We start from the raw sequence: 24,807 nt of genomic DNA on the forward strand, positions 1-24,807 counted from the left end.
TGGCTAGGCCTGAAATATCTAGTTCCAGGGGTTTACTAGCTCTACGATGATCAGAGTGTCATTGGTGTAGGTGTAGCAAGTTAGCTTGAAGGGCATGATGAGATCTGGTAGTGTTCTAAGGTAGGTGTTGAAGAGGAATTGTGAAAGCTATAATGCGAACCAGCAATGGTGCTGAAAGGGCGTGATGTTAAGGGGTGGCAGAAAGATGATGCTGGGTATGTCGAAGAGGTAAAAGAAAAGCGAGTCAAGAATGAGAAAGGTTTGTTTATTGGCAAGTGGCTCTAGTCTTAGCCGGAAGGCACAGTAGCAGACTGTCAGAGGCAGCAGACAGATACACTGGTAAAAATATGGCAACTCCATTACTGTTCAAAGTGGTCTTCAGTTTGTCCCACAAAGAAATTAGGCGTGGGCTTTGTGCCTGTACCAAGGGTAATTTGAAGTTATTTGTCTGAAAGTAAGTGGTTGCATTCCAGTAACTGGCAGATCTGAGTGAACAGTGCCTTTCTACTCAGTTTTCGAAAGAATGGGCATTATACCACCAATTGTTCAGGAGGAGGCACAATGTAAATTAATCCTGCAATGGGCAACCAAGATGGGACAAGTATGCATCGTGGTTGGAGAGGTTGTCATATCCCAACATCAGCCTGATCACTCAGAGAGGTTAACAGCAGCTCAGGAAACATTTGATGGCTCTTGGGCCTCAGGCTAGTGTGCTGTCTGCAGGTAAGTGGAAGTTAGTCATGGATGAAAATGTAGTGGAAGTTTCCATTCATCTGTATTTCCAGATGTATTTTTTATGCACCAATCTCTTTAATTGTTGCCCCACTCTCCACAGGTCTTGGTCGCCTGTAGGGTTTCTTCTAGTATGGTTTCAAATTCATATTGGTATTATTTTTACCTTTTACTGGAATGTATGAGTAATCACAAAATCAAAGATCACCTCAGCTTAATATGAACAAGTCCCTTCTTGGTTCTTTATTTTGTTATCATTCTTAGTCTATGTTATCCTGCTTCATTTATATTAAAATAAGGTTGCCAGCGAATTGCCCACCAATGTATTTGAGGCAAAGTATCCTATTGCAGGGCACTGTTTTAATGCATCTATAATGTAAATAATGTAAAAGTAATTCATCCATAATGTAAATAATGTGAATGCAACGTAAATCCATTAATCAAGGAATTTCAGCTCAAGGTTTTGCTATGTTACATTTATTTTTGAGCACGTACTTAAAAGAATTCCTTCTTTTCAAGGACGTCATAATTTGCAGTTACTAACTGAATGAATGCTTGAGAATAAAATTAGTATTTTTTTACCCGGTTTAAGTTGACTGAATCACTACCTCGAAGGGATGCATTTGTAATTAAATACTGCAAACAGGTGTAAAACGGGTTTGGAATACTGAACCTTTTTGTCATAGTAATGTGTGGAATAAACGGCGAAGCCTCAGTGAGGACTTAGTTTAAAGCAACTCTCTGTAGATATCTAAGGCTGTTCTTCGGTGTCTGATGATCAAACTAGTTTCAACAATAGAACACCAAGGAATTACATATTGAATGGGCTGTTGTCCTTTAAAATTATGGTTATTGTTAGATTCCAGTGTGGCCAATGGAGTGTGCTGATTTTCAGCCCAAATCTCTCACAAGCGCAATGTGTACAAGACGACATTTCGTTGTAAGGTAATAAATGCATGACCTCTAACTAAGTGAAAAAGTGTGGAGAAGTCAATTTGATATCAAAGTGGTTAAAATTAAAACATTTAAAAAGTATGATTTCACCTGACCTCTGGATTGGATTAGTCAGTACTTTAGTGGAGCAGTGAGAGGAGGGGTGGATGCATCAACATATATATATGGCTGCTTGTTGAATGGGTGCTTGTTGGTTTATGTGGAGGTTGCTAAGCTTCAATTATATGTGCCAGGTAGACCAATTTATTTTAAGCAGGTAACTTGAGGCTCACCCATCATATATTTTCACAGAATATATATACACCCAGATATGAAATTGAGTTTTCTTTTGAGGAAGACGCCGCACACCACCTCAGTTGTAAGATTTAGTTGTTTATTTCATGTAGGTTCATGTAACCGTGATCAAGGACAGTGTATCTGTCTGAAACGCGTAGGTGGGGAACCTACATGAAATAAACAACTAAATCTTACAACTGAGGTGGTGTGCGGCGTCTTCCTTTGAAGAAAACTTTGCTGCATTCACAAATTTGCGAGGGTGTCCTGAACCTCGCCGCCTGCACCAGCTTTTGGCCGCTCCTCTCATATTGGGACGTTTGCTGAAAAACCAGATATGAAAATATACAACAGAAGAATGCTCTCTAGGATCTTAAAAATCTTGAAGACAGGATATTATATCTAAATCCATTGTAAGTATCTAAACCTTCTTCAGGAAGCATCCCACGTTCAACATGGAAACAGTTCAAGAGGGATATTTAAACGTGAGCTTCTTGTATGAAATTTGGGTCACATCTTATACACGAAAATGATAGCAGGGAGGAAGAAAGTACTTCATTTATGACATCAATATATGCATGCCACTAAACCAGCAATGAAATCAATCAGAGAAATGGAGCACTGCACAGAAAAATAGGACACCATTACCCAGAGAGATCACAGATAGGTGAAGTTCAGTCATCACGTTTTGGTAAAGTTCCTTCTGCCACTTATGCAACAACTTCCACTCTTCTTCAGAGAAACAAGCAGCGACATCATGGAAAGTAACTGGTGGCTGAGGCAATAAAATGTACATGACTTACTCAGTAAAACGGACAAGCAAAGACATTTATAAAATGGAGGTAGGTAAGGCAATTTAAAATAGGTTATTATTTTGAATAGCTTTCGCTGTCAAACAAGTCTACTCATAATATATGAAAGATATGATTACAAATGCTTTGACTGTTTGAAACTCAACTTTTCTGAGTAAACAGACATTTTCTAAAATACTAAAAAGATATGAATGCACAAAATTAAAAAAGAAAAGGACATAATGCAAAATGTCACCTGAAAACATATTATAATCAGTTGAAAAGAGGGTTATTTTTTTGGTTGAGTATGAAGTACACAAATATAAAAATCCCAAATAATCAAAATTCTCTTTCGTCAACACCAATTAAGACTTCAAAGGAAATGGTCATATGGTCAAAAATCACTCCCCCCATTGGCCACCTCCCAGAATCCTAGTATCAATTGTTAACTCCATGCTGAATCGACTGACCAAAGCATTTAGCCCAATGCCAACCCAGTAGATACTTCATCTGGTCCTTAATATATGGGCTTATTAGAACCCAGATTTCAGTTAAGTAAGAAAGACGTACACAAATATTTGTCAAAAAACACATTTACTCACATACTACCACACATGAGTAGACGAAGGATAAAGAACAGATAATATTTGATTTATAACGGAAAATAAATCAAGCAAACTGAAATAGGTGAAACTTCTTGATAATAACCCTGTTATGATAGAACACTGCTTCTCTGTAGAATGACAGGATGGGGGTGTCCAGTGTATAATGGCAATATAAAATTGTCCACATTTAAAACGACAAGATGCAATTGTTTAAAAATATAGTGTCAAGATTAGTAGGCGAGAGTGTGAATTTAGAACTTGTAAATAACATGTTCTTAATTCATATGAACAGGTAGCAAATAACATAATAGAGGTGTATTTGGCAGAACAAAAGTTTTAAATTTGACATGAGTCGACATCAAATTCCTTTCCAGTTCCTTGTTTCTCTCTATGTGCAGCATGAGATAAAATGTGTCCTTCAGAAGTTTTTAAATACTCGTAATTCAAACAGTTTTACGGTCTGGTTTTATTTGTATCTTTAAAATGCATTACTTTAATGTTGGCCCAACTCTATAACCAATATTCCTTAACATCTATCGAGCGGTGATCAAGTGGGGTAAGACAACCTCCACTTTTCATGAGTGTACAGTGTCTTTGATCCTCAAACCTTGCAAGAACCCAACTAAATGTGGCTCCTATTCCACATCTCCCTTCTGAATACGGATGCCAAAAATCTTATTAAACAAGCTACCCTCTGGCTTCAACCCCTGATGGGAAACCTGAAACATCCAGACCAATCAGGCTTCATCCAAAATAGCCAAGATGGGAATAACATGAAGAAGGCAATCCACCTTCTCGACATCAGAACCAAGGGAGCCAAATAGTCGGCGGTAGTTGCATTAGATGGGGAAAAGGTGTTCAATAGGGTTGACTGTAATTTCATGGCTGAGGTCATGCGTGCAATAGAAGACTCCCTTCTATCCTGACGTCTGCCTTGCTACCAGCCTCCACGGACTAGGACCCAAGTTAAAGGTCTCTTCTGTAAGAGAGTAGATATGGGCAGGTTTAAGTGACTGAGATGTCTGCTCCCTCCCTTCCTGTTTCCTCTCATGTTAGAACCCCATGCACAACATATCTTGGCTAACAGAATTAAAGACATCAAGTTTGGCCAACAAAAATTGAAGTAGACCATGTCCACCGACAATATGCTTCGGTCTCTCACAGACCCAACTGTCTCCTTACCCCAGGTACTTGAGGAACAACAACTTTATCAAAGGGTATCAGGGTTCAAAATCAATGTAACTGAATCAGATATTCTAAGCATTTCAGAACCTTGGTCTGTGGTCTTGCAGATACAAACACTCACCTCTCTACATTGGGTCCCTTCACATATGTAGTCAATTTTGGCACTAACACTAACCAAACCCAGAGACATCAATCTCCAATGACTGAAATGTGGGATATGCAGGGAAGCAAGGTTGTACACAGTTCCCCTAGGGTTAGACAGGTAATAAGGTCTCTCTCCTAGTTAGCTGAGAGTCAGCAAGAGGGTGTGGAGTGCTAAAAAGTCAGCAAGTTCCTTGACGGAACTAAGGAAGCCTCACACAACTGAAGAGCTGGATGACATGTCTCATTCAGCCTACTAGAGATGTTGTTTAAATCATCGGCTTCCTGCTCCTTCGTCGGGCCGGCGCTGCAATGCCCGACGGGTGACAACAAGTGTCACTCTTTTGCGGAGGTCTTTTGTTCCTTGCCGTGATATGTAGAAACTTGTGAGGCTTAAAAAGGTGAGGTAGTGAGCAAAAGGTGAATAATTTAAAAAAAAGTTGGATAGTCCACAGGGAAACCTTTATTCATGTGGCTAGCCACTTTGTTAAAAGGTGCAGGGCGGCCCGAGTCTAATTACTCTTTCAGCCACGGCTACCTCGAGTGCTACCAATGACGATTGGACCATACTCACCGCCCTAAAGAAAGAACTAATTAGGATCACGATGCATGGTATAATGATGACCGAGTACCTGAGAAATAAAATTGCTCCCTTAGGTCTTATCGTGAATATTATACCCAGACTCTTTCTTGAAGATAAACAGTTCAAGATCGAGTGGGTACAAGTCTCCTGGAAATGTACTAAAGATCTGCTTTTCCTCATTGTACAAACATCCAAACGGCTGGCAGAGGCCCTACAAGAGAAAATCTCAGCCATAGAAGCCACGATGAGAAGCACGGTCAATAAGAACACCAAGGCCAATTTTACCAACAAACTAGCGGAGATCAACCAGGAAATGGCAGATCACCACGAGTATCTCCTTAATCAAAAAACTGCCAAATTACAGAAAGACATTGCCAAGTTTGAGAAGGAGAAAGTGTACCCTTATCTCAAGGATGGCTACAAGAATAAGAAGACATCTTACTCCTCTGATGAAAATACGGATAACAGCCGGCGAGGCTCCACTAGCAGTGACTCCAGTGGAGGTTACAACCCCAGGAACAACCGGGGTCCACAACATCCCAACTGGCAACCAGGATACCATCAAGGACCGGTGTTTCATGGCCCTTCGCACATGGCACCCCCATGGCAATACCCCTTTTACCAACAGGGTCCGCCACAATTTTTCCCTTCAAATCCGCCACCTTTTCAAGGCAGAGGTTGGGGCAGAGGAAGAGGGCGAAAGCGAGGCGGACAGAAAGGAGTACAGTGGCAGGACCAACCGACACCTCAGACGTCGGTGGAAACCAGGAGCACAACCAGGGGGAGAAGAGTCTGACGGTGAATCTATCGAAGAAAGCTCTGACCCCCATTGAGATTCAAGTCCTAGAAAAAGGACTGGGTTTTGTCCCTACTCCCATCCCTGATACATTTCAAGAAATGATTGAGATCAAACAACTCTTCAGGAAGATACGCTTGAAAGCTTTCTTCCAAGATAAACCAGAACCAGATAATTCTGATTCGGGTTTACGGAAACCTTCCACCTTTACACCCACAGATGGGATGGTTCCCCCAGAGATTCTGGCCTTTGAGAGAGCAGTCCTCAACACCCTCAATAACAAACCACAATGTAAACGATTCAACAATTTGACCAGCTTGGAGAAGCAGGCTTGCCAGGCCCTAGGGAATGACAACACGATCGTTATAAAACAAGCGGACAAGGGGGGCGCTACAGTCATCCAAGACTATGATGTATATGACCTGGAATGTAGACGCCAACTTTCCAACAGTTCTCACTACAGACCCCTCACCATAGATCCAACCAAACGCCTGTCAACCACGATCATGAGTCTCGTGATAGAGGGTGAAACCAATGAATGGCTGTCAAAAAAGGAAGCAGATTTCCTCATCACCACCGAACCAGTCACGCCCTATTTCTATACACTGCCCAAAATCCACAAGGGGGTCACACCTGTACCGGGAAGGCCCATCGTGTCAGGCATAGGATCCCTTCTGGAACCCTTGTCTCAATTTTGCGACGTATTTCTCCAGCCATTAGTGAAGAAAATCCCTTCCTTCCTCCAAGATACCAGAGATGTCCTACGTCTTATTGAAGATATGGACGGGAGGGAGAACGTCGACCTAATAGTGACTCTGGACGTAGAGGCACTCTACACGAACATCCCCCAACAAGCCACCTTGGAAGCAGTGGAGAATGCCTTGAGATCTGAGGAGTGGACATCCTGCACCCCTATCTCTTTCATCATGGCCCTTGCGAGTATAGCCCTGACGGAAAATTTCTTCAGGTATGAATCGCAATTATACCATCAGATCCGTGGTACATCCATGGGTTCTACCTTTGCGCCGAGCCTGGCCTGCCTTTACATGGCTTCCTTTGAGGAACAGTTCATCTACACTGCTGCAACCAATCCATTTCTCGAACATCTATCCCTCTGGCGTCGCTACATCGACGACATTTTGATCCTATGGAAGGGGGATCGGACGAGTTGTGAGGCATTTTGCTCCTGGATTAACCTGCAGAATCCGTACCTAAAATTCACGGGTACCATTTCCGCCGTTTCTCTCCCCTTCCTTGATCTCACCATCAGGCTTGATCCTTCAGAGATTACGACTACCCTCTACAGGAAAGAAACCGACAGGAACAGTCTCCTCCCTTATCAGAGCCACCACACTCGAGCCTTGAGGGATAATCTACCCTTTGGACAATTTCTCCGAATCCGAAGAAATTGCACGTCACTGACTGATTTTGTACGTGAAGCTTCTACCCTCCAACATAAACTCCAGGATAAAGGCTACCCGACCAGACTTCTGAAACAATCATTTAAAAGGGCACGTAACAACAATAGAGAAGCCCTGTTGGAGTCGAACCCAAAACCAATAAATGATGTCATTACTTGCGTAACAACATACACCAGGAATTCCACCTTTATCAAGAAAACGATCAACTCACACTGGGGCACTCTGAACTCCGCTGGGCTGGATATCCCACGTCCACGCTTTGCTTTCAAAAGAACTGCTAACCTAAAGGACACCCTGACCCACACCCGACCCAAGAAGTCAAGCACCCACCGTGAGAACCCCTTGTGGGACTTGCCACCAGTGGTTGGGCACTACAGGTGTGGTAGTTGCATCGTCTGTCCTCAAGCCATACAAAGCAAAGATATCAAGCTGACAGCAACGTTTACCTGGCACATGAACAAACATACTAATTGTAACAGTAGCCGCTGTATATACATGCTCATATGCCCCTGTGGGCTGAAGTACATAGGCATGACTATGCGAACTGTGAAAACACGAATCATTGAGCATAATAGTAACATTCGCTGTACTAAGACACACACCAGGCTCTATGAACACTGTAAAGAAGCGGGACATAGGGCAGACAACCTTCAATGGATAGTCTTGGAATGTCATCCTTCCATCAACCAACATGCACTATACAGACTGGAACAGAGGTGGGTGCACCGTCTTCAATTGGACACCTGTGGTTTGAACGATTCTATCCCGTGGAATCAACTAGCAAGATGACTCTGCCACTTGACAACCCCTGCTTTGCCTAGTGCTCAAGAGACCGGTCATCCTCCCTCTTGAATAATAATTTTTACACTACAGCATCATACCAGTCCTACGGACGGAGGGGCACCTCCAACACGAGGCTTTTCTGGTCCCAGGGGCACCGTGGTACCCCTACCCCTGATTTAAAAAAAAAAAAAAACCCGGGGTCACCCTGTCCCGTCTGGCCCTGTATACTGACCTAAGCACGGCCATTACATCACATCCCTAATCCTAGGATATACTAATCCCTTGGGAACTGTAGTATCCCCCCACCCCTGAGCTAACCCGCCACCCCTGAGTCAACCCCCCGTGGTCAGCCGGCCCACCCTAGCCCTATCTCTCACCCACCTGTGGCCATAGGGTGTCTGAGCCAGCCATCAGTCCTCATGTCACTGGCGATCCCTACCTGGGTGGATCAGCCTCCAATATGATTATGGAGACGTCTATGTTACCCCTACCCCCAACCTCACACACCACCTGGCAACGCTCCCGTTAATGGCACTTTGATTTCCTATATTCAGGAACTCGTTGTCTGTTAACGGACTATGGCAGTGATGTTGCATTAATAAATTTGGATCCTCACACCGAGGACCCGTTTTGGCGCAGCCGCGCTGTACCATGCGAGCCACGTCAGCGCCCCTGACTCCCCATGACCGCACATCAAAGCGGATGCTTTCTCAACAGCTTGCGCTTAGGTAGGCAAACTACCTTTCCCATGAGCACTCCGGAGTGGCCTCTGATTGGCGCCCCCGGCGTCTCTGTCATCACGGCCACGCCCCCCCCCCGCACTCGGACGCCCTACTCTTAATGGCGGCGGTGTCTCCACTCTCCACCGGCTGTTCCGCGTGAAGTACACGCCGTGTGTGTGGGGGTAGGTGATATCGGTGCACTCTCCCCGTCGCCAAGGTAAGCCTGCCAGGTCGAGCAATCGCTCGCCGCCGCTCTTTGACTATGGAACTCATGCCGGGGCTAACGTAGGGCGCACCGCTCCGCCGGGCTGTCTAGGCTGTATATTCAGCTAGTTTATAGCTGCCCCCCGAACAGTACTCTTTGTTAGTTCCCAACCCTTTACCATCACTCCTGGTACAATCTTTGTACACTTCAGTTCCCAGGTGCTCACAAACGGGTTAACATACACCCCTATGTCTGCACAGCCTTTTTGGCACTTGACAGCCTGGCGAGGCGGGGCGACCGATGTCCCCTCGCCTTACCTGTACTACTTCCCTGGTGACAACCTCTTGGGTTGATCCTGTTTTGACATGCTTTCTTCCTTTGTTCTTTTCCTCCCTTAGGGCTAGATCCCTAGCGCAGTCCCCACAGGAACTAGCCGCGCAGACTGCCATTGGGCTCCTAAGGGTAGGTTATACATATTATACCAAAACCATCCCACTGAGTGCTTGCCTCCCTCCTTGTGGCTTAGTGGCGTTTTAATTGTAATGAATGTTTTCTCCCATTACAGTGGCTGTAGTTTTAGTAAATAACAGACCACCTTTGCAACGAGTAGTACTCACACATGCCCTGAATACCCTCTGGGTCATGTCCTGTTACACGTAATAATGGTCTCTCTCCCCTCACCACGTTGCACTCCATTGTTTCCTTGACACCTAGTAGATTATGTATAACTGGGTGCGTGATTGACTTTTGGGGTGAAGTCAACGCTTAGCTTGTCAGCGTTGTTATTAATAACGATATTGTAGCAATTGTTATGTTTACTTTATTCCTAGGTCTTACGGTGATGCAGTGTCCCTCGCCAGCCTTAGACCTAGACCTCTCAGGTTGTATTAACAATAGCCTGTAGCTCACCTTTTGGGCACATTAGGTTTATATGAGCACTTTTTTCGGTCCTGAAGAATTGCCCTGCTGGGCATGAAACATGTTGACCAAGTGGAGGGTCGATATGAGATCACACTAATAGATACGTTGGTCCTCAGTACCCCTCCCTGCACCTTTTAACAAAGTGGCTAGCCACATGAATAAAGGTTTCCCTGTGGACTATCCAACTTTTTTAAAAATTATTCACCTTTTGCTCACTACCTCACCTTTTTAAGCCTCACAAGTTTCTACATATCACGGCAAGGAACAAAAGACCTCCGCAAAAGAGTGACACTTGTTGTCACCCGTCGGGCATTGCAGCGCCGGCCCGACGAAGGAGCAGGAAGCCGATGATTTAAACAACATCTCTAGTAGGCTGAATGAGACATGTCATCCAGCTCTTCAGTTGTGTGAGGCTTCCTTAGTTCCGTCAAGGAACTTGCTGACTTTTTAGCACTCCACACCCTCTTGCTGACTCTCAGCTAACTAGGAGAGAGACCTTATTACCTGTCTAACCCTAGGGGAACTGTGTACAACCTTGCTTGCTTGCTCCCTGGACAAGTACACTGGACCCCTCTAAATATAGTCCATTCCCGTCCCCCCTGTTGTTTACGGATATGCAGGGAACTCACTCGCTAGAAACACAAATCTTTGTCCCTCCTGGGGAGAATTGAGGTCTATAAAATGGCTATACTGCCTAAGATTCTCTATTTATTCCAGAACCTAGCCTTTTGAATCCTGCATGAATATTTAGCGGACTTCCAATCGTGTACTTCTTTTATATGGCAGGGCAAAGCAGAGGGGATTGCCCGAAGGCACGCATGCTACGACCGCACCTAGGGGGACCGGGATTATCAACCTTACTTGCTAGTACTAGGAAGCCCACCTCCACTTTCTTATCCATAAGATTTGCAGGAAGACAGAAAAAGGATTGTGGACGATCGACCACACAATGAAATCCCATGGTCGCCCAAAACCGAGTGCATGAAGACGCTCTACATTTTCCCAATCACAAAAGCAACACTGCAGTTCTGGTATATGATGGGAGTTAAATACAGCGCCACTACCATCCCCTCCAGCCTCACACCTCTATGGGGGAATCACAAATTTGCTCCTAGTCCATCTAGAACCCCATACACCAAAGGGTTGGAGGGAGGCTGAAAATCATTGCGAGATATGTATGTATAGGGTTCAGTTAAATCCTTCCAGCAATTGAAGGAGTAGTATTTACTCCCAAAGATGGAGAGACATCACTACTGGCAACTAAATCATTAGCCACAAGATTCACAAATTAAGCACATGGGCATGCAAGCTCTCACACCTGTGGTAAATAAATAAATAATACCCTATTTTTGACTAGGCATATATCATAACAGATAGCTCAATAAATAAGAGTCAAGATTCGAGGTAGTAGGAGTTTCTGCAGGTTTATTACAGCATAAAGGACAGGATCAGGACAACCTGCATAGGAACAGAATGGCAGGGCTAGAGTGGCCCGGCAGCTGCCGGGGCTGGGTCTGGGATGAGCGCGCTAACTTTTAATAACAATACACGGGCATATATACATAGCACGAACACATAGCATTACATTGCAGTAGGCGTAGCAGTGGGTGGAGCAGAAGGTGTGACGCGTAGCAGTCGCGAAAGATAACAGTAAAAGTAGGTGTAACTGGGCGTATACATAGACATGTGGTGCAGACGTAACAGAATATGTCATGAATGGGGCGGAAACATTGGAGGGGGCTACCTAAGGAGCCGGGACCTCTAACCTGGTGGTGCGCGTAAACTGGCAATGACGTGTTACGAGGAGAAGCTGGGGGCTATGAACTCTGTGCTAGGAGCAGAGACTAAAGTCTGGAGGGTCGGAGCGACATGTACCTAAACCCTATCTAGTATCTGATGTTTAGGGAACATGTTGATATAAACTAGAAGTCATGAGGGGAAAGGCTAACTTGATTCTAAGACTGGACCATGCATTATTCTACATGTAGTGCGTGATGAAGAATATTAAATGACCATTAAATGCAGTATTTCTCTAACGTGGAGACGAGAAGGCTAGACAATGACGGAAACTATTGATGCAGTTCAGTAGCTTAGGAATGCAGAGAAGGAGGACTAAACTGATAACTGGAACTATAACATAGTCTTGGCAGACTCAGAGGCAGAGCCAGGCTGCACCGGGCACTGCGAGGCAGGAAGTAAGTGAAAGGTCGAGGATACAGGTGGGGGCTGTATCGCTCCTCAACGAGGCTTCAGGAGACAGGAGCTGAATCTGATGTCCAGGCCCTTTTGAGGCCTAGAAAACGGGGACTTGTCAATTGAAATAACGTGCACACTGAGAAACGTGGCAACGTAGCTTTACATAGGCCTGATATTCGTAGTATTCACGAGGACTGGAAACTGGCATACTAGAGGTGGACACAACTGTAATTGCGTCATTAATCGGACATGGGGAATAACATATGCATATTGGTCATGCACACATAACATATGATGGATGAGGCGTAGGGACACAGAACATGGCAAAATTTACTTTTCCACATTCCCTCCTTGTCACTACGTTTCCATCAGGAAACATCAATATTCATGATACCATCTATCATTTCATACAGTATCATTTGCTCATCTCGAATTGTCTTGGAACGAGATTTAGAACGGGGCTTGGGACTAGGAATACAAGAGGTAGCACAAATGCCGCAAATCGCAGGGCCACATTGTATACAGAGGCAGCAGCTGAATATGATCGCTACTGCAATACATAGAAAGGACAGGACTTTCCATCCCCATGCGGAAATTATATTCCAGAACCAACCGGACCATGTCCAGGTGCCTGGATCTTGGTGTAACAGATGGGCAATTTTATGGAGTCTGGTTATAGCTGAATAAACAGACGGCGCGTTATTAGGAATGAAAATGCAGCAACTAGATCCGATGAGTCTACAGGCCCCGCCCCTATCGGCCAGTATGACGTCAAGGACGAGACGATTCTGTAAAACGACAATTCTCATAAAGGATTGCTCTTCGGTTAAGTTACCTAGAGCGGAGGCAGTCTCATCTACTACAGCTTCAAGGGTTCTTGTTAACCTGCGGATTAGCTTACTATTTACAACTGTACCTAAATAAGGGAACACACCTTTATCAATATCAATGAATTGTTCTGCGGCAGTTTCAGTATAATCGACAATCGGGAGGTTTCTCTTGTGTCTAGTATGTACTAGATGTATGTTTCTATGATAGTCAGGTGGGGCTAGAAAAACAGGTGGCAGTAGGAAGGCAATGTAACAGGTTCCCTCCCAATCGAGGGGCAGACGAACATATGCGGTTTGACCACAAACAAAATAAGAATGACGTGAAGCTTTGAAAATAGATTTCCCACTGTCACTATACTTGACAATAGTAGTACAATCACTATGTCCTACATGTACGGAACCTTTATTTCGGACACATAATTCGCCTTTAACTGGTAGTACTGAAATAGCAGGTGAGTCTGGAGTAGTATCAGACTGAACATTCAGGACCATGAAATTCGACGAATAATTACCTAAATTATACACTTCATTTTCTAGATCTAAACCTGTTCTGTGGGGGAAACCTTGCTTGTCTGGGAAACATGTACTGTTAAGAAAAGACATATCTGTTGAGGATGACGTTAACGTGAACCATGCTCCACACGAACCATTATGTGAAAATGGATAAGGAAAGAGTGGCAGAACTCCCTTCGGGGTCTGGAAAGGGGGGAGTCGACCACACACCCAACAATTAGTGGCATTGCTGGTCTGGTGTGAGTAATGTAACATACGGATAAATGAATTGTTACGCATAGCGAGGCGGTATGAATATTCGTGAGGAGGCAGATCACTAAACGTGTGCTCTGCTGTAACATTAGAATGCTTATTTACAGAAGGAACTGGAAAATATAGGAAAAATGCATAGCTGATGCAAGAAATCATAATGCTGATGAATAATATGAAGCTTAGAAAAACGATACATTGAATTGAGCTTTGACTGACTCTCTCACTATGGGGGTCTATTTTATACATATCAGAAACAGTCTAACCGTTTCACCTAGGGGAGGACTTATACAATCAAACTGACTGACTTATTTTACTAGACCTTAACTTTTGCTTATACTCCTGCTGCGGAGTTTTCTCTAACAAGGGAGGGGTTGTGTCAATGTCTTTTGCGGGACAGTCCTTAGGAACAATATTTCGGCAGTCCTTAAAATCCTGGGAATCCTTGGAAATGTTTTTAGAAACGGGTTTTAATCCATTGAAAAGTTTTACATGAGAAAGATGTATCCATCCTTTCCGGCCTTCCAACTTCACGGCTGTACGGGTGGTGAGGAGGACCTGACGGGGTTCCTTCCAACGAGGTTCCAGCGGACTTGATCTGTCAAAGTTTCGGATCATCACCAGCGAACCTGGAACGATTTCATGCGGTGCCACCTCGGTATTGTCTGGAAATGCGGCAGCAACCTGTGAACGACATGAGTTGAGGGCAGACATCAAGGAAGCTAGGTAATCTGTCAGCATATTACATGAAACATCGGTAATACTTCGGGGTCTAGGAGTACCCCACATGTTAGGGGGGCGGCCGAAAACGACCTCATACGGGGACAGACCTGATCTGGAATGTGCGACCATGCGCATATAAAATAAAGCGACTGGCAGAGCTACTAGCCAGTCCACACCCTTTTCTTTACAAACTTTGGCGATACGGATTTTCAGAGTTTGATTATGTCTCTCAACGAGACCGGCTGCTTCAGGATGGCGTACACAATGGAACTTCCACTGGTACCCTAACAAAAGGGAAACATGCTTCATGAGTTCAGATGAGAATGGCTGACCGTTATCAGAATATACGACTCTAGGGAGTCCATATCTAGGGAAGAATTCACGAACCAACTGCTTGGCAGTGGTCGCGGCTGTGTAATCTGGGACTGGATATGCTTCTGTCCATCTGGACAAAGCGCATACAACTACAAGGACATACTTGAAACCTCGACATCGCTCCATCTGAATATAATCCATCTGGAGGACTTCAAAAGGGTGGTCAGGAGGCTGGAAACCACCTTGTTCCACCGGGACACTTTTACCTGGATTAAACTGACAACATATCATACAGGTACGGACTTTCTGCTTGGCTGCAGCTCGTAAATGCTTGTTGAACCAAATGTTCTGGATACTGTCTAACATAGCTTTTTCTCCTAAATGTGCTGGACTATGTGCGGTATTAATGATGACTTGAACCATAGAGTCGGGGAGAAACCATGTGGCTCTACCCTTTGTTAACCATCCTTGATCTGTCTGGACCCCTCCTTGTTCGGACCATTTCTTGATTTCATCGGGAGTAGCATGTAACTGGATGTCTATGACATCTTGTGTAGGGTCCTTAACTGTCATACATGTAGTCGGATCTGGAGTATGTGTCAGGTTAACTGGAATGTCTGGAGTCTGGGCTGTAAGCTTGGCTGTGCGATCTGCTAGATCATTACCTTGGGAAATAATGTCAGTAACTTTCGTATGTGCTTTGCACTTCATAATAGCAATAGATGTCGGTAAATGTATGGCATCTAACAGAGCTTGGATAAGGAAACCATGCTGAATCTTGGTTCCATGAGAAGTCATGAAACCTCTCTCTTGCCAGAGCACTCCGAAGTCGTGTACAACTCCAAATGCGTAACGTGAATCTGTGTAAACATTAACTTTCTGGTTCTTGGCGTGTATACAGGCTTGTGTCAGAGCAACTAGCTCTGCTGCTTGAGCGGACAGGGTGTCAATACGGTGTGTTTCAATAACTTCAGTGTCAGTAGTTACTGCATACGCGGCGACTAATTCTCCTGTACTAGTTCTCATACATGAACCATCCACATAAAGTGTCAGGTCAGGATCTGGTAACGGAATGTCTGTCAGGTCTTGTCTTGGCTTTGTCGTAATGTTAACTACTTCCACGCAGTCATGTGGGTCAGGATTTGAATTAACTGATGGTAACAGTGTAGCAGGATTCAGGACGTTGCAGCGTCTAATTTCTATGTGTGGCTGAAACAGTGTCAATTCATAACCTGTTAAACGTGCAATTGTCAAGTGCTGAGTTTGTGTTCGGTTTAAAAGAACTTCTACGGAGTGTGGAACTTGTACTGTCAGGGAGTGTCCTAAAACTATGGAATCACTTTGTCTGATAGCTAGTGCTGTGGCTGCAACTGACTTGAGGCACGCAGGCAACGCCTGGGCGACTGGATCTAATGTGCTCGAAAAATAAGCACAGGGCTTGTATTGACCTGCTTGATCTTGTGTGAGAACAGATAATGCTGTACCTTCACGTTCTGTGACGAAAAGTGTAAAAGGCTTACTGTAGTTCGGTGTAGCTAGAACTGGAGCTTGGCATAGGGCTTTCTTTAACTCGTTGAAACTAAGTGTATGTTCAGATGTCCAAGGGAGAACAGTCGATACGGCTGCCTCCTGTGTCGTTAACTGTATCAGTGGCTTGGCTAAAAATGCATACTGAGGAATCCATTGTCGGCAATAAGAAGTAAGGCCGATAAAGGCACGTACCTCCTTCTGGGTTCTGGGCTGGGGAAGACTCGCTATCAACTGGATACGGTCGGGTGTCAACTGCCTACCCCTCTTGGACAGTAAGTGTCCTAAGTAGACCACTTGCTGGACACAGAATTGAAGCTTCGAAGGGGACACCTTGTGCCCCATCTCGGCTAGGAAATACAGTACTGTAAGTGACGCTCGCTCGCAATCACGTTCAGAACGGCCTGTGATCAGTAGATCATCGACATACTGGAGCAGGGCAGTGTCAGTTGGCATGTGAATATTGTCTAGTTGTCTCTTGAGTGCTTGACTGTAAATACTAGGGCTTTCTGTGAAACCTTGAGGAGCGCGTGTAAACATATAGCTCCTTCCATTTAAACAGAATCCAAAAAGAAACTGGCTGTCTGGATGAATGGGAACACTAAAAAAATGCATTCTTGAGGTCTATGACAGTGAAGAACATGGCTTCGGAATCAATGGCTGTCAACAGGGAAGAGATATCTGGGACAACTGGGTACTGTGGAATAATACATTTATTAAGCTCTCGTAAATCAATCACTAATCGATATACTGGAGGTGCATTTGGATCAGTACGTTTCATGACTGGAATGATCGGAGAATTACATACATTGGAGTCAGTTTCTACAACTACTCCTTGTGCCATGAGCTCGTCAATAATTCTGGATAAGGCTGCTATAGCCTCGGGTGGCAATCTGTACTGTCTGATTCGTGGTAACACTACACCTGGTTTGAGAGTCACACGATAGGGTGTGATTTGCATGTAACCTACATCAGTTGGACCTTGCGGCCATAAATGCTGCGGAACATTAGACAGTCTTGAATCAAAATCTCGTAATACATAGTGACCCTTAAAGTCACGTAGGAACAGACGTATTCCCTCTGGGGAACAGCAAATAACTGCACCTAACTCTTTCAGTGTCTTAATGCCTAATAGGTTTTCTGGACATGACTTAGTGAGTAACAGATCAGTAGTGCGGGACAATGGACCTACTTCTAGAGTAACTGGCTTTGAAATTTCGTTAACTATCGGTTTTCCTGAAAATCCAAGGGAGACATTTCTTGAGCCTGAGAGCGGAGCCCCTGGAACTTCGGCATGACTAATTGTGGTCCTACTTGCCCCTGTATCAATCAAAAACTTTCTGTCTTTCCCTAATACTTGACTGTGAACATAGGGACCTTCTTGATCTACAGGTATCTCGATGAGAGGCAAGCCTACCTCCCTCTCTAGGCTGTTTCATGAATATGGCTGGTACTCTGGATACTCAGACTGTGCATACTGGTACATCTGTGATGTGACATGCTGTGTTGCAGCAATAGGCTGCGGTGCTGTAACTGTCTGTTGTGCATTCTGTGGCTGAGGAGTCTGTGAAACTTGTTCTTGTCTAGGCGGACGTGGTCTTTCTTTAGTCTTACCAGTAGCTATGTTGTGTTTCAGAACTGCACACTCGTTTATAAAATGACCTGGCTGTTTACAATAATTGCAGTTCCCTTTAACGGGAGCTGCAGGATGACTGGCTTGATTCGGACCCCTCTTCTGACTGTCTTGAGGAACAGATTGTGCAACTAGCACTTTCATTTTCGTATCTTTCATACGTTTTCTCTCGTGTTCTTGCTCTTCCCTGATTCTATTCTGGTGATACTGAAGCATCTGGAGCATCTGGGACGGAGTATTTGCTTGCCAGGTGCTTTCGACTTTCAGAACTCGATTTTTAATTTGTGGACTTGAATTCTCGACCAATTTAGTAACGAAAAGGTGAGGGTATGACTCACTACTTGTCTTGAGGCCACTGTTAATACTGAAACATTTTTCAAACCTAGAATAAAAATCACTAATATCTTCATCTTGTTTCTGTTTACAGGCTGAGATTGCATCCCAGTCTTCTTTTCTCGTTGTCAATAATCTGGGTAAAACTTGAATCAATAATTCTGGTAATTCTTTACATTTATCTCCAAGACCGGTACCTGGTACTCGTGCCTTGTCTTCAGCTTCTAGAGCTGTCCAATCGATCTTTTTCTCTCCCACCTCCCATTCTTTTTCCTTTACCTTTTCATACACCCCTGCGGGCAACAGGACCTTTAACATTTTAATGATATCTGGGTAAGTGTATTCTCCCATACGGAGCATGTCTTTTAATTCTCTATGGAACCCTGCTGGATCTTTGTCATGACAGGGAATTAATTTCTTCATTTCAAGGAGTTCCATCTTTGTGATTGGAGTGTATACAAACACTCGCTGCATTTCGCCACCCGTTCCTCTAACTGGGTGGACTTCTCGTAACGGATTCTGTCTGTCTATGTAGAATGGTTTACTTTCTGGGGGTGAGACATGAACAAAATGCGGGTTCAAGAACGTTCTATATTTGTGACGTTGTTCTAGAATGACACTAATTAAATCGGTACCTAGACCTCTCCATTTATACTGGAGTAACTCGTTCAGGACATCATGTAACGGGCCTGGATCAGAGTGCTGACCCTCATACAGAGTAATGAGGTGCTGGATCATATACATACCCACCAGTCGTTGTTCGGCTGGGGGCAGTTTCAGGAACATTTGTGCCACTATTTCGTCTGGAAAAGTGGTAGAATCAGTAATCCATCGGACTGCTGATCGAACTAGTTCTTGTTCATGCATAGTACTTAATTCACTGTAACCGATTCGTGATCTCAGAATGTGATCGGTAGCTTGAAATACTTGTTCTAGGGAACCTTGTTCTGGTACTGAATGATGGAAAATAGACTTGGGTTCTAGACGTAAATGGCGATCTGGAAATCTAGATTTTCCTACATACGCTATTCTGGCGGAATTCTCGTCGTCTTCCTCTTCAGGATCAGAGGTACTTTCTTTCTCGCTTACTTGTGCTGCTTTACGCTGTTCGTGTATCTTTATTATTTCTTTACGGATTTTCTTGTACATACTTTCCATGGCACCGACGGTCTTGTGCTTACCCTCGGCTATATTATCACTCCACCTTGTCAGGATTCTCATTTCGGCAGAATCTTTAGACGGGTAATCTTGTTCTCTTATTAGACAATTAATCAGAAACTTTAATATCATGAGCTGGATCTCGGCTTTCCTTTGAGACATGGCTTCGTGAATACTTTCTGGATCATCCCCTGTACGGATGAAACGATATATTCTGTCTAGATCTTCTTTCATATTCGGTAAGGTGACTAGATACTCGGCCACCTTTCTTACGCGGAACGAATATAAAACCATATTATCCTCGCCTGGGACTGGATCATAGACACATTCGGCAAGGGATTTTCTTATTTCTGCTATAGTCTGATGTCTAGGCGTGCGCTGTGACGCTTGTGCATGTAATTCGGCTAACGTTAAACGCTTGTGTGGCGGCGGGGTTTGAGGAGGACCTCCTCCTGCGGCCCCTAAACTAGAATCATCGACGGACATTCTTCGTGGCGGAGCGGGAAGTTGAAATGCTGGCTGGACCGGGGGTACCGTAGCAGGTACTCCGGTGTCTGGAAGAGCGGGAAGTGCCTGATTTACAGGGACTGGCGGAGCGCGAACAGGATTTGCATATTCTGGGACTGTGTCGTCCAAATAGGACGAAATAAAAATATCAGCTGCGGTCTGTTTGTGACGTAGCTTGGTCGGAACTAATGGTGGCGGGAAATTACTGGATGCCTCTGGGGTCGCTTTTGGCAAGCCCTCGGCAAGAAGAGGATACACACCCTTAATAAGGGCATGCCTCTGTCTGTCTGACTGTTCGGCTTTGACTTGTTCACCTATCTCGATTAATTCTCTTTCTTGGGCTCGTTCTTGGGATTCTCTACTTAACTCTGACTTTCTGACTTCCTTTTCGGTTCTTCTATGCGCTTCTTTACGCCATAACTCGATGGCATCTTTCTGTGACTGTCTGGCTTTCTTTTTCCATAATGCTTCTTCTACTCGCATGATACATTCGGCATCCCATGTACCCGATACAGGCCATCTATACTTTTCTTCTAACTGTTTGGTATACTCTACCCATAAATCTAGATACAATATGGCACTTATGCCATGTTTCTGATACATAAAATGACCTGGACTGTCCCTAGGCGGGACAGGAACTGCTTCTTCTAATAAACCCTTTCTAGTTTTTAACTGACGTAACTTGGAAAAGAGCGGCATTGTAAACTTGAATCGGAACACAATACAATACACAAAGAACAATAACAATTGGGAAAACAATTCAGGCATACCACGACATTGAAAATACATTAAACAATATCATAACATAACAGTTCGAACAGAATATTACCTGGAATACTGAGAACAGAAATACAAGAATTTTCCTCGAGAACGGAACAGACTAGAGTTACTGGATGCACTGCTGTAACAGTACGGAACATACCGGTCCCATAAAGGGACGCATCAAGACCCGTATCCACCTAGGTGAACACTTCGTTTGTGAGTCTGGGTACCACCAACCCACGGACCAGGAGTCAATTTAGATTGGTCCTGTCTAGATACTACCCCAGCAATGGTACTCACCGGGCAGCACGGAACGAAAGGCCTCGGGCTGGACTGGACTGATGACGACGAACTTCGGACTTCGGACTTCAGTTACGGGTGGGCCTCCGGATACCTCGGACCTTGGACTCTCGGCTTGGGCTCTGGTCGGGACTCGCCGCGTTCCTCCACCGTCTCGTTTGGATGCTGGACCGCCTCCTCCGTCTCCTCCGTGGGCCTGAGGGATACTTGAAGCAGAAATATCTGCACGTGGCCGGTATGGTTCCGTCACGGCTGCAGAGGGTCAGGGGGTCGGCGTGGCTTCACCGACGCGTGGGGAAAGGGCAAGTCCCTATTCGGGCGCCATTATGTGGTAAATAAATAAATAATACCCTATTTTTGACTAGGCATATATCATAACAGATAGCTCAATAAATAAGAGTCAAGATTCGAGGTAGTAGGAGTTTCTGCAGGTTTATTACAGCATAAAGGACAGGATCAGGACAACCTGCATAGGAACAGAATGGCAGGGCTAGAGTGGCCCGGCAGCTGCCGGGGCTGGGTCTGGGATGAGCGCGCTAACTTTTAATAACAATACACGGGCATATATACATAGCACGAACACATAGCATTACATTGCAGTAGGCGTAGCAGTGGGTGGAGCAGAAGGTGTGACGCGTAGCAGTCGCGAAAGATAACAGTAAAAGTAGGTGTAACTGGGCGTATACATAGACATGTGGTGCAGACGTAACAGAATATGTCATGAATGGGGCGGAAACATTGGAGGGGGCTACCTAAGGAGCCGGGACCTCTAACCTGGTGGTGCGCGTAAACTGGCAATGACGTGTTACGAGGAGAAGCTGGGGGCTATGAACTCTGTGCTAGGAGCAGAGACTAAAGTCTGGAGGGTCGGAGCGACATGTACCTAAACCCTATCTGGTATCTGATGTTTAGGGAACATGTTGATATAAACTAGAAGTCATGAGGGGAAAGGCTAACTTGATTCTAAGACTGGACCATGCATTATTCTACATGTAGTGCGTGATGAAGAATATTAAATGACCATTAAATGCAGTATTTCTCTAACGTGGAGACGAGAAGGCTAGACAATGACGGAAACTATTGATGCAGTTCAGTAGCTTAGGAATGCAGAGAAGGAGGACTAAACTGATAACTGGAACTATAACATAGTCTTGGCAGACTCAGAGGCAGAGCCAGGCTGCACCGGGCACTGCGAGGCAGGAAGTAAGTGAAAGGTCGAGGATACAGGTGGGGGCTGTATCGCTCCTCAACGAGGCTTCAGGAGACAGGAGCTGAATCTGATGTCCAGGCCCTTTTGAGGCCTAGAAAACGGGGACTTGTCAATTGAAATAACGTGCACACTGAGAAACGTGGCAACGTAGCTTTACATAGGCCTGATATTCGTAGTATTCACGAGGACTGGAAACTGGCATACTAGAGGTGGACACAACTGTAATTGCGTCATTAATTGGACATGGGGAATAACATATGCATATTGGTCATGCACACATAACATATGATGGATGAGGCGTAGGGACACAGAACATGGCAAAATTTACTTTTCCACACACCCTTTGAAAATCACCTCTTTCACTGCACGGATGACAAACATGCCACATCCATCATATACAACATACTCATTGCCAAACAGCGTACTGCCAAACATACTTATCAATGAGACTAGAAGAAATAACTAAACGTCACACTACAGCACAAACAGTGGGAGGAGGCCCTGATCCAAAGTAACAATTTTGCGACACATGCAGGGGGAAAGAGACCCTGCTTAAAATTCTTTACCGGTGGCACTACACCCCAACACGCCTAGCCAAAATAAAGCGGGGACCAACTCTATGGCTGCTTCGATAAGCTGATTTTCCACATTCTCCTGTCCTGGGTCTCTGGAGGCAATAGACTCTGCCCTCTGACCATAAGTGGGTTGATAAGCTATGGTGGCTCCTGAGTATGGAGAAATTGTCATTGCTAGTGTGTGAGGAAAATCCCTTCACTAAACAATGGGGTCGGTTGTTGAAATATTTTGGCAACGACTTTACAGAATTATCTTGTCCGAAGAGTCTCCGGGTCATGAAACTTTGCGACCCCTCTAAATCCAGACGACTACTATGAAGCGATTTGCAAACACCATCATGGCCCAAAGGTTTATATCCCATACTACATGTAATTGGAGGGGGCCCGTGAAGCATATGACCTAAATCTTTATTGTCTGTCGGGGAGGAGGGGTGGGTGGGGGACTTCAATGGCTGTGGAGGGTGGAAAATTTGGGGGTTTGTAACCTTTCGGTACAAGGAGGGACAGAGCCAAGATTAAGATATGGGCAAAGTTGTTTATTAATAACACAACAGTCAGTTCGGTAAAGTAAAGGGCACTCGGTGGCTGTCCTGGGGGGGCTTCGGTCTCCGCAGTGAACCTCTTCCTGGATTCCTTCTTCCAGCTCGCCCACCGTAAAGCAAAAAAGAAACAAACGTGGCTGTTAATACACAGCTCCTATAGGCAATTGATAGGGGAAGGGGTGTGAGACAGTACGTTTGTGGGTTTGCACAACTCCCCGCTTGAACCCGATCAAGGCACGCAAACGGTCACGCACCTGACTTAGCCACGCGTCCTCCTGCGCGTGGCTGGGCGATGAGAGGTATCGTTGGCCTCCTGGCTTTCCCGGGTCGTCCTCTCGCAGCTGCTGACCTTGCTCGGGGATGACTTCCTGCTCCGCCGTGTCGTCGTGGCTCCTCCGGACCTCCAGACCTTCTTTCGGCGAGACCGCTGCAACTCCCGGATACTCTCTGGAGACACCGCTCGCTGGTGCCTCGTTCTCCGGGTCCTTTTCTGCTCCTCTTCTTCCTTCGTTCGTGGCGGCGTTGTCCCTGAACACGAGAGACCTGGCGTCTTCCGAGTCCGCCTTTCTTTCCCCTGAAGCCGCTCCTGATTGGTGCATGTGACTCGGTGTCACGGGGCGGGGCCGGCCGCATCGTAAACAAAGCATGAATTAAAGGGGCCAGTCCAGTCCTGTAGGGGAGAGGAAAAGTCCGTTACAGGACTACAGCCCTCGACCTGCTGACAAACCTCCCCCCCCTAGCTTTTCCCGTTCGGGGGAAAGAGGGTACCGTGAGAAGTAATCCGCATTCGAGTGCTCGGTACCCTTTCTATGGCATACATCGAAATCATATGGCTGCAGGGAAAGGAACCATCGCAGGATGCGATCGTTCCGGCCTTTGTTCTGATAGAGCCAAGTCAAGGGGGCATGGTCAGTGACCAACGTGAAGTGTCGGCCCTCCAGGTAATAACGGAGTTTCTCGATGCTCCACTTCACAGCCAGGCACTCCTTCGCTATTGTTGGATAAACAGCCTCTCGGGGGAACAGTTTCCGGCTTAGATACAAGATGGGTCTCTCCCTACCCTCCTTGTCAGGCTGGGACAATACTGCGCCTAAACCAATCCCTGAGGCGTCCGTTTGTAAACAGAAAGGTTTGGTAAAGTCTGGGGTTGCCAACACGGGAGCTGAAGAGAGAACATCCTTTAATTGTTGGAAGGCGGTTTTGGCTTGATGAGAGGGGTTTTTGAACTGTACTGAAGTAGACGTTTTCTTTAACATATCCGTTAGAGAGGCTGACAGCGAGGCAAAGTGAGGAATGAAGCGGCGGTAATAACCGACCAATCC

The 24,807-nt window shown here is 45.2% G+C and overlaps 1 protein-coding gene across 1 annotated transcript in view; it reads right to left on the reverse strand.

Moving 5' to 3' along the window:
• Window positions 1–24,084, reverse strand: part of LOC144762609 (uncharacterized) — a 265,230-nt gene extending 241,146 nt beyond the window's left edge. The window contains exons 1-2 of the mRNA XM_078647837.1: window positions 23,740–24,084; window positions 2,608–2,734 (exon numbers count right to left, since the gene is read on the reverse strand). Of these exons, the coding sequence (XP_078503963.1) occupies window positions 2,608–2,734; window positions 23,740–24,084 (472 nt within the window). The remainder of the gene's footprint in view (window positions 1–2,607; window positions 2,735–23,739) is intronic.
• Window positions 24,085–24,807: the final 723 nt, after the last annotated feature.

Source organism: Lissotriton helveticus, chromosome 6 (genome assembly GCF_964261635.1).
Source record: "Lissotriton helveticus chromosome 6, aLisHel1.1, whole genome shotgun sequence".
In the NCBI taxonomy this organism is placed as follows: Eukaryota; Metazoa; Chordata; class Amphibia; order Caudata; family Salamandridae; genus Lissotriton; species Lissotriton helveticus.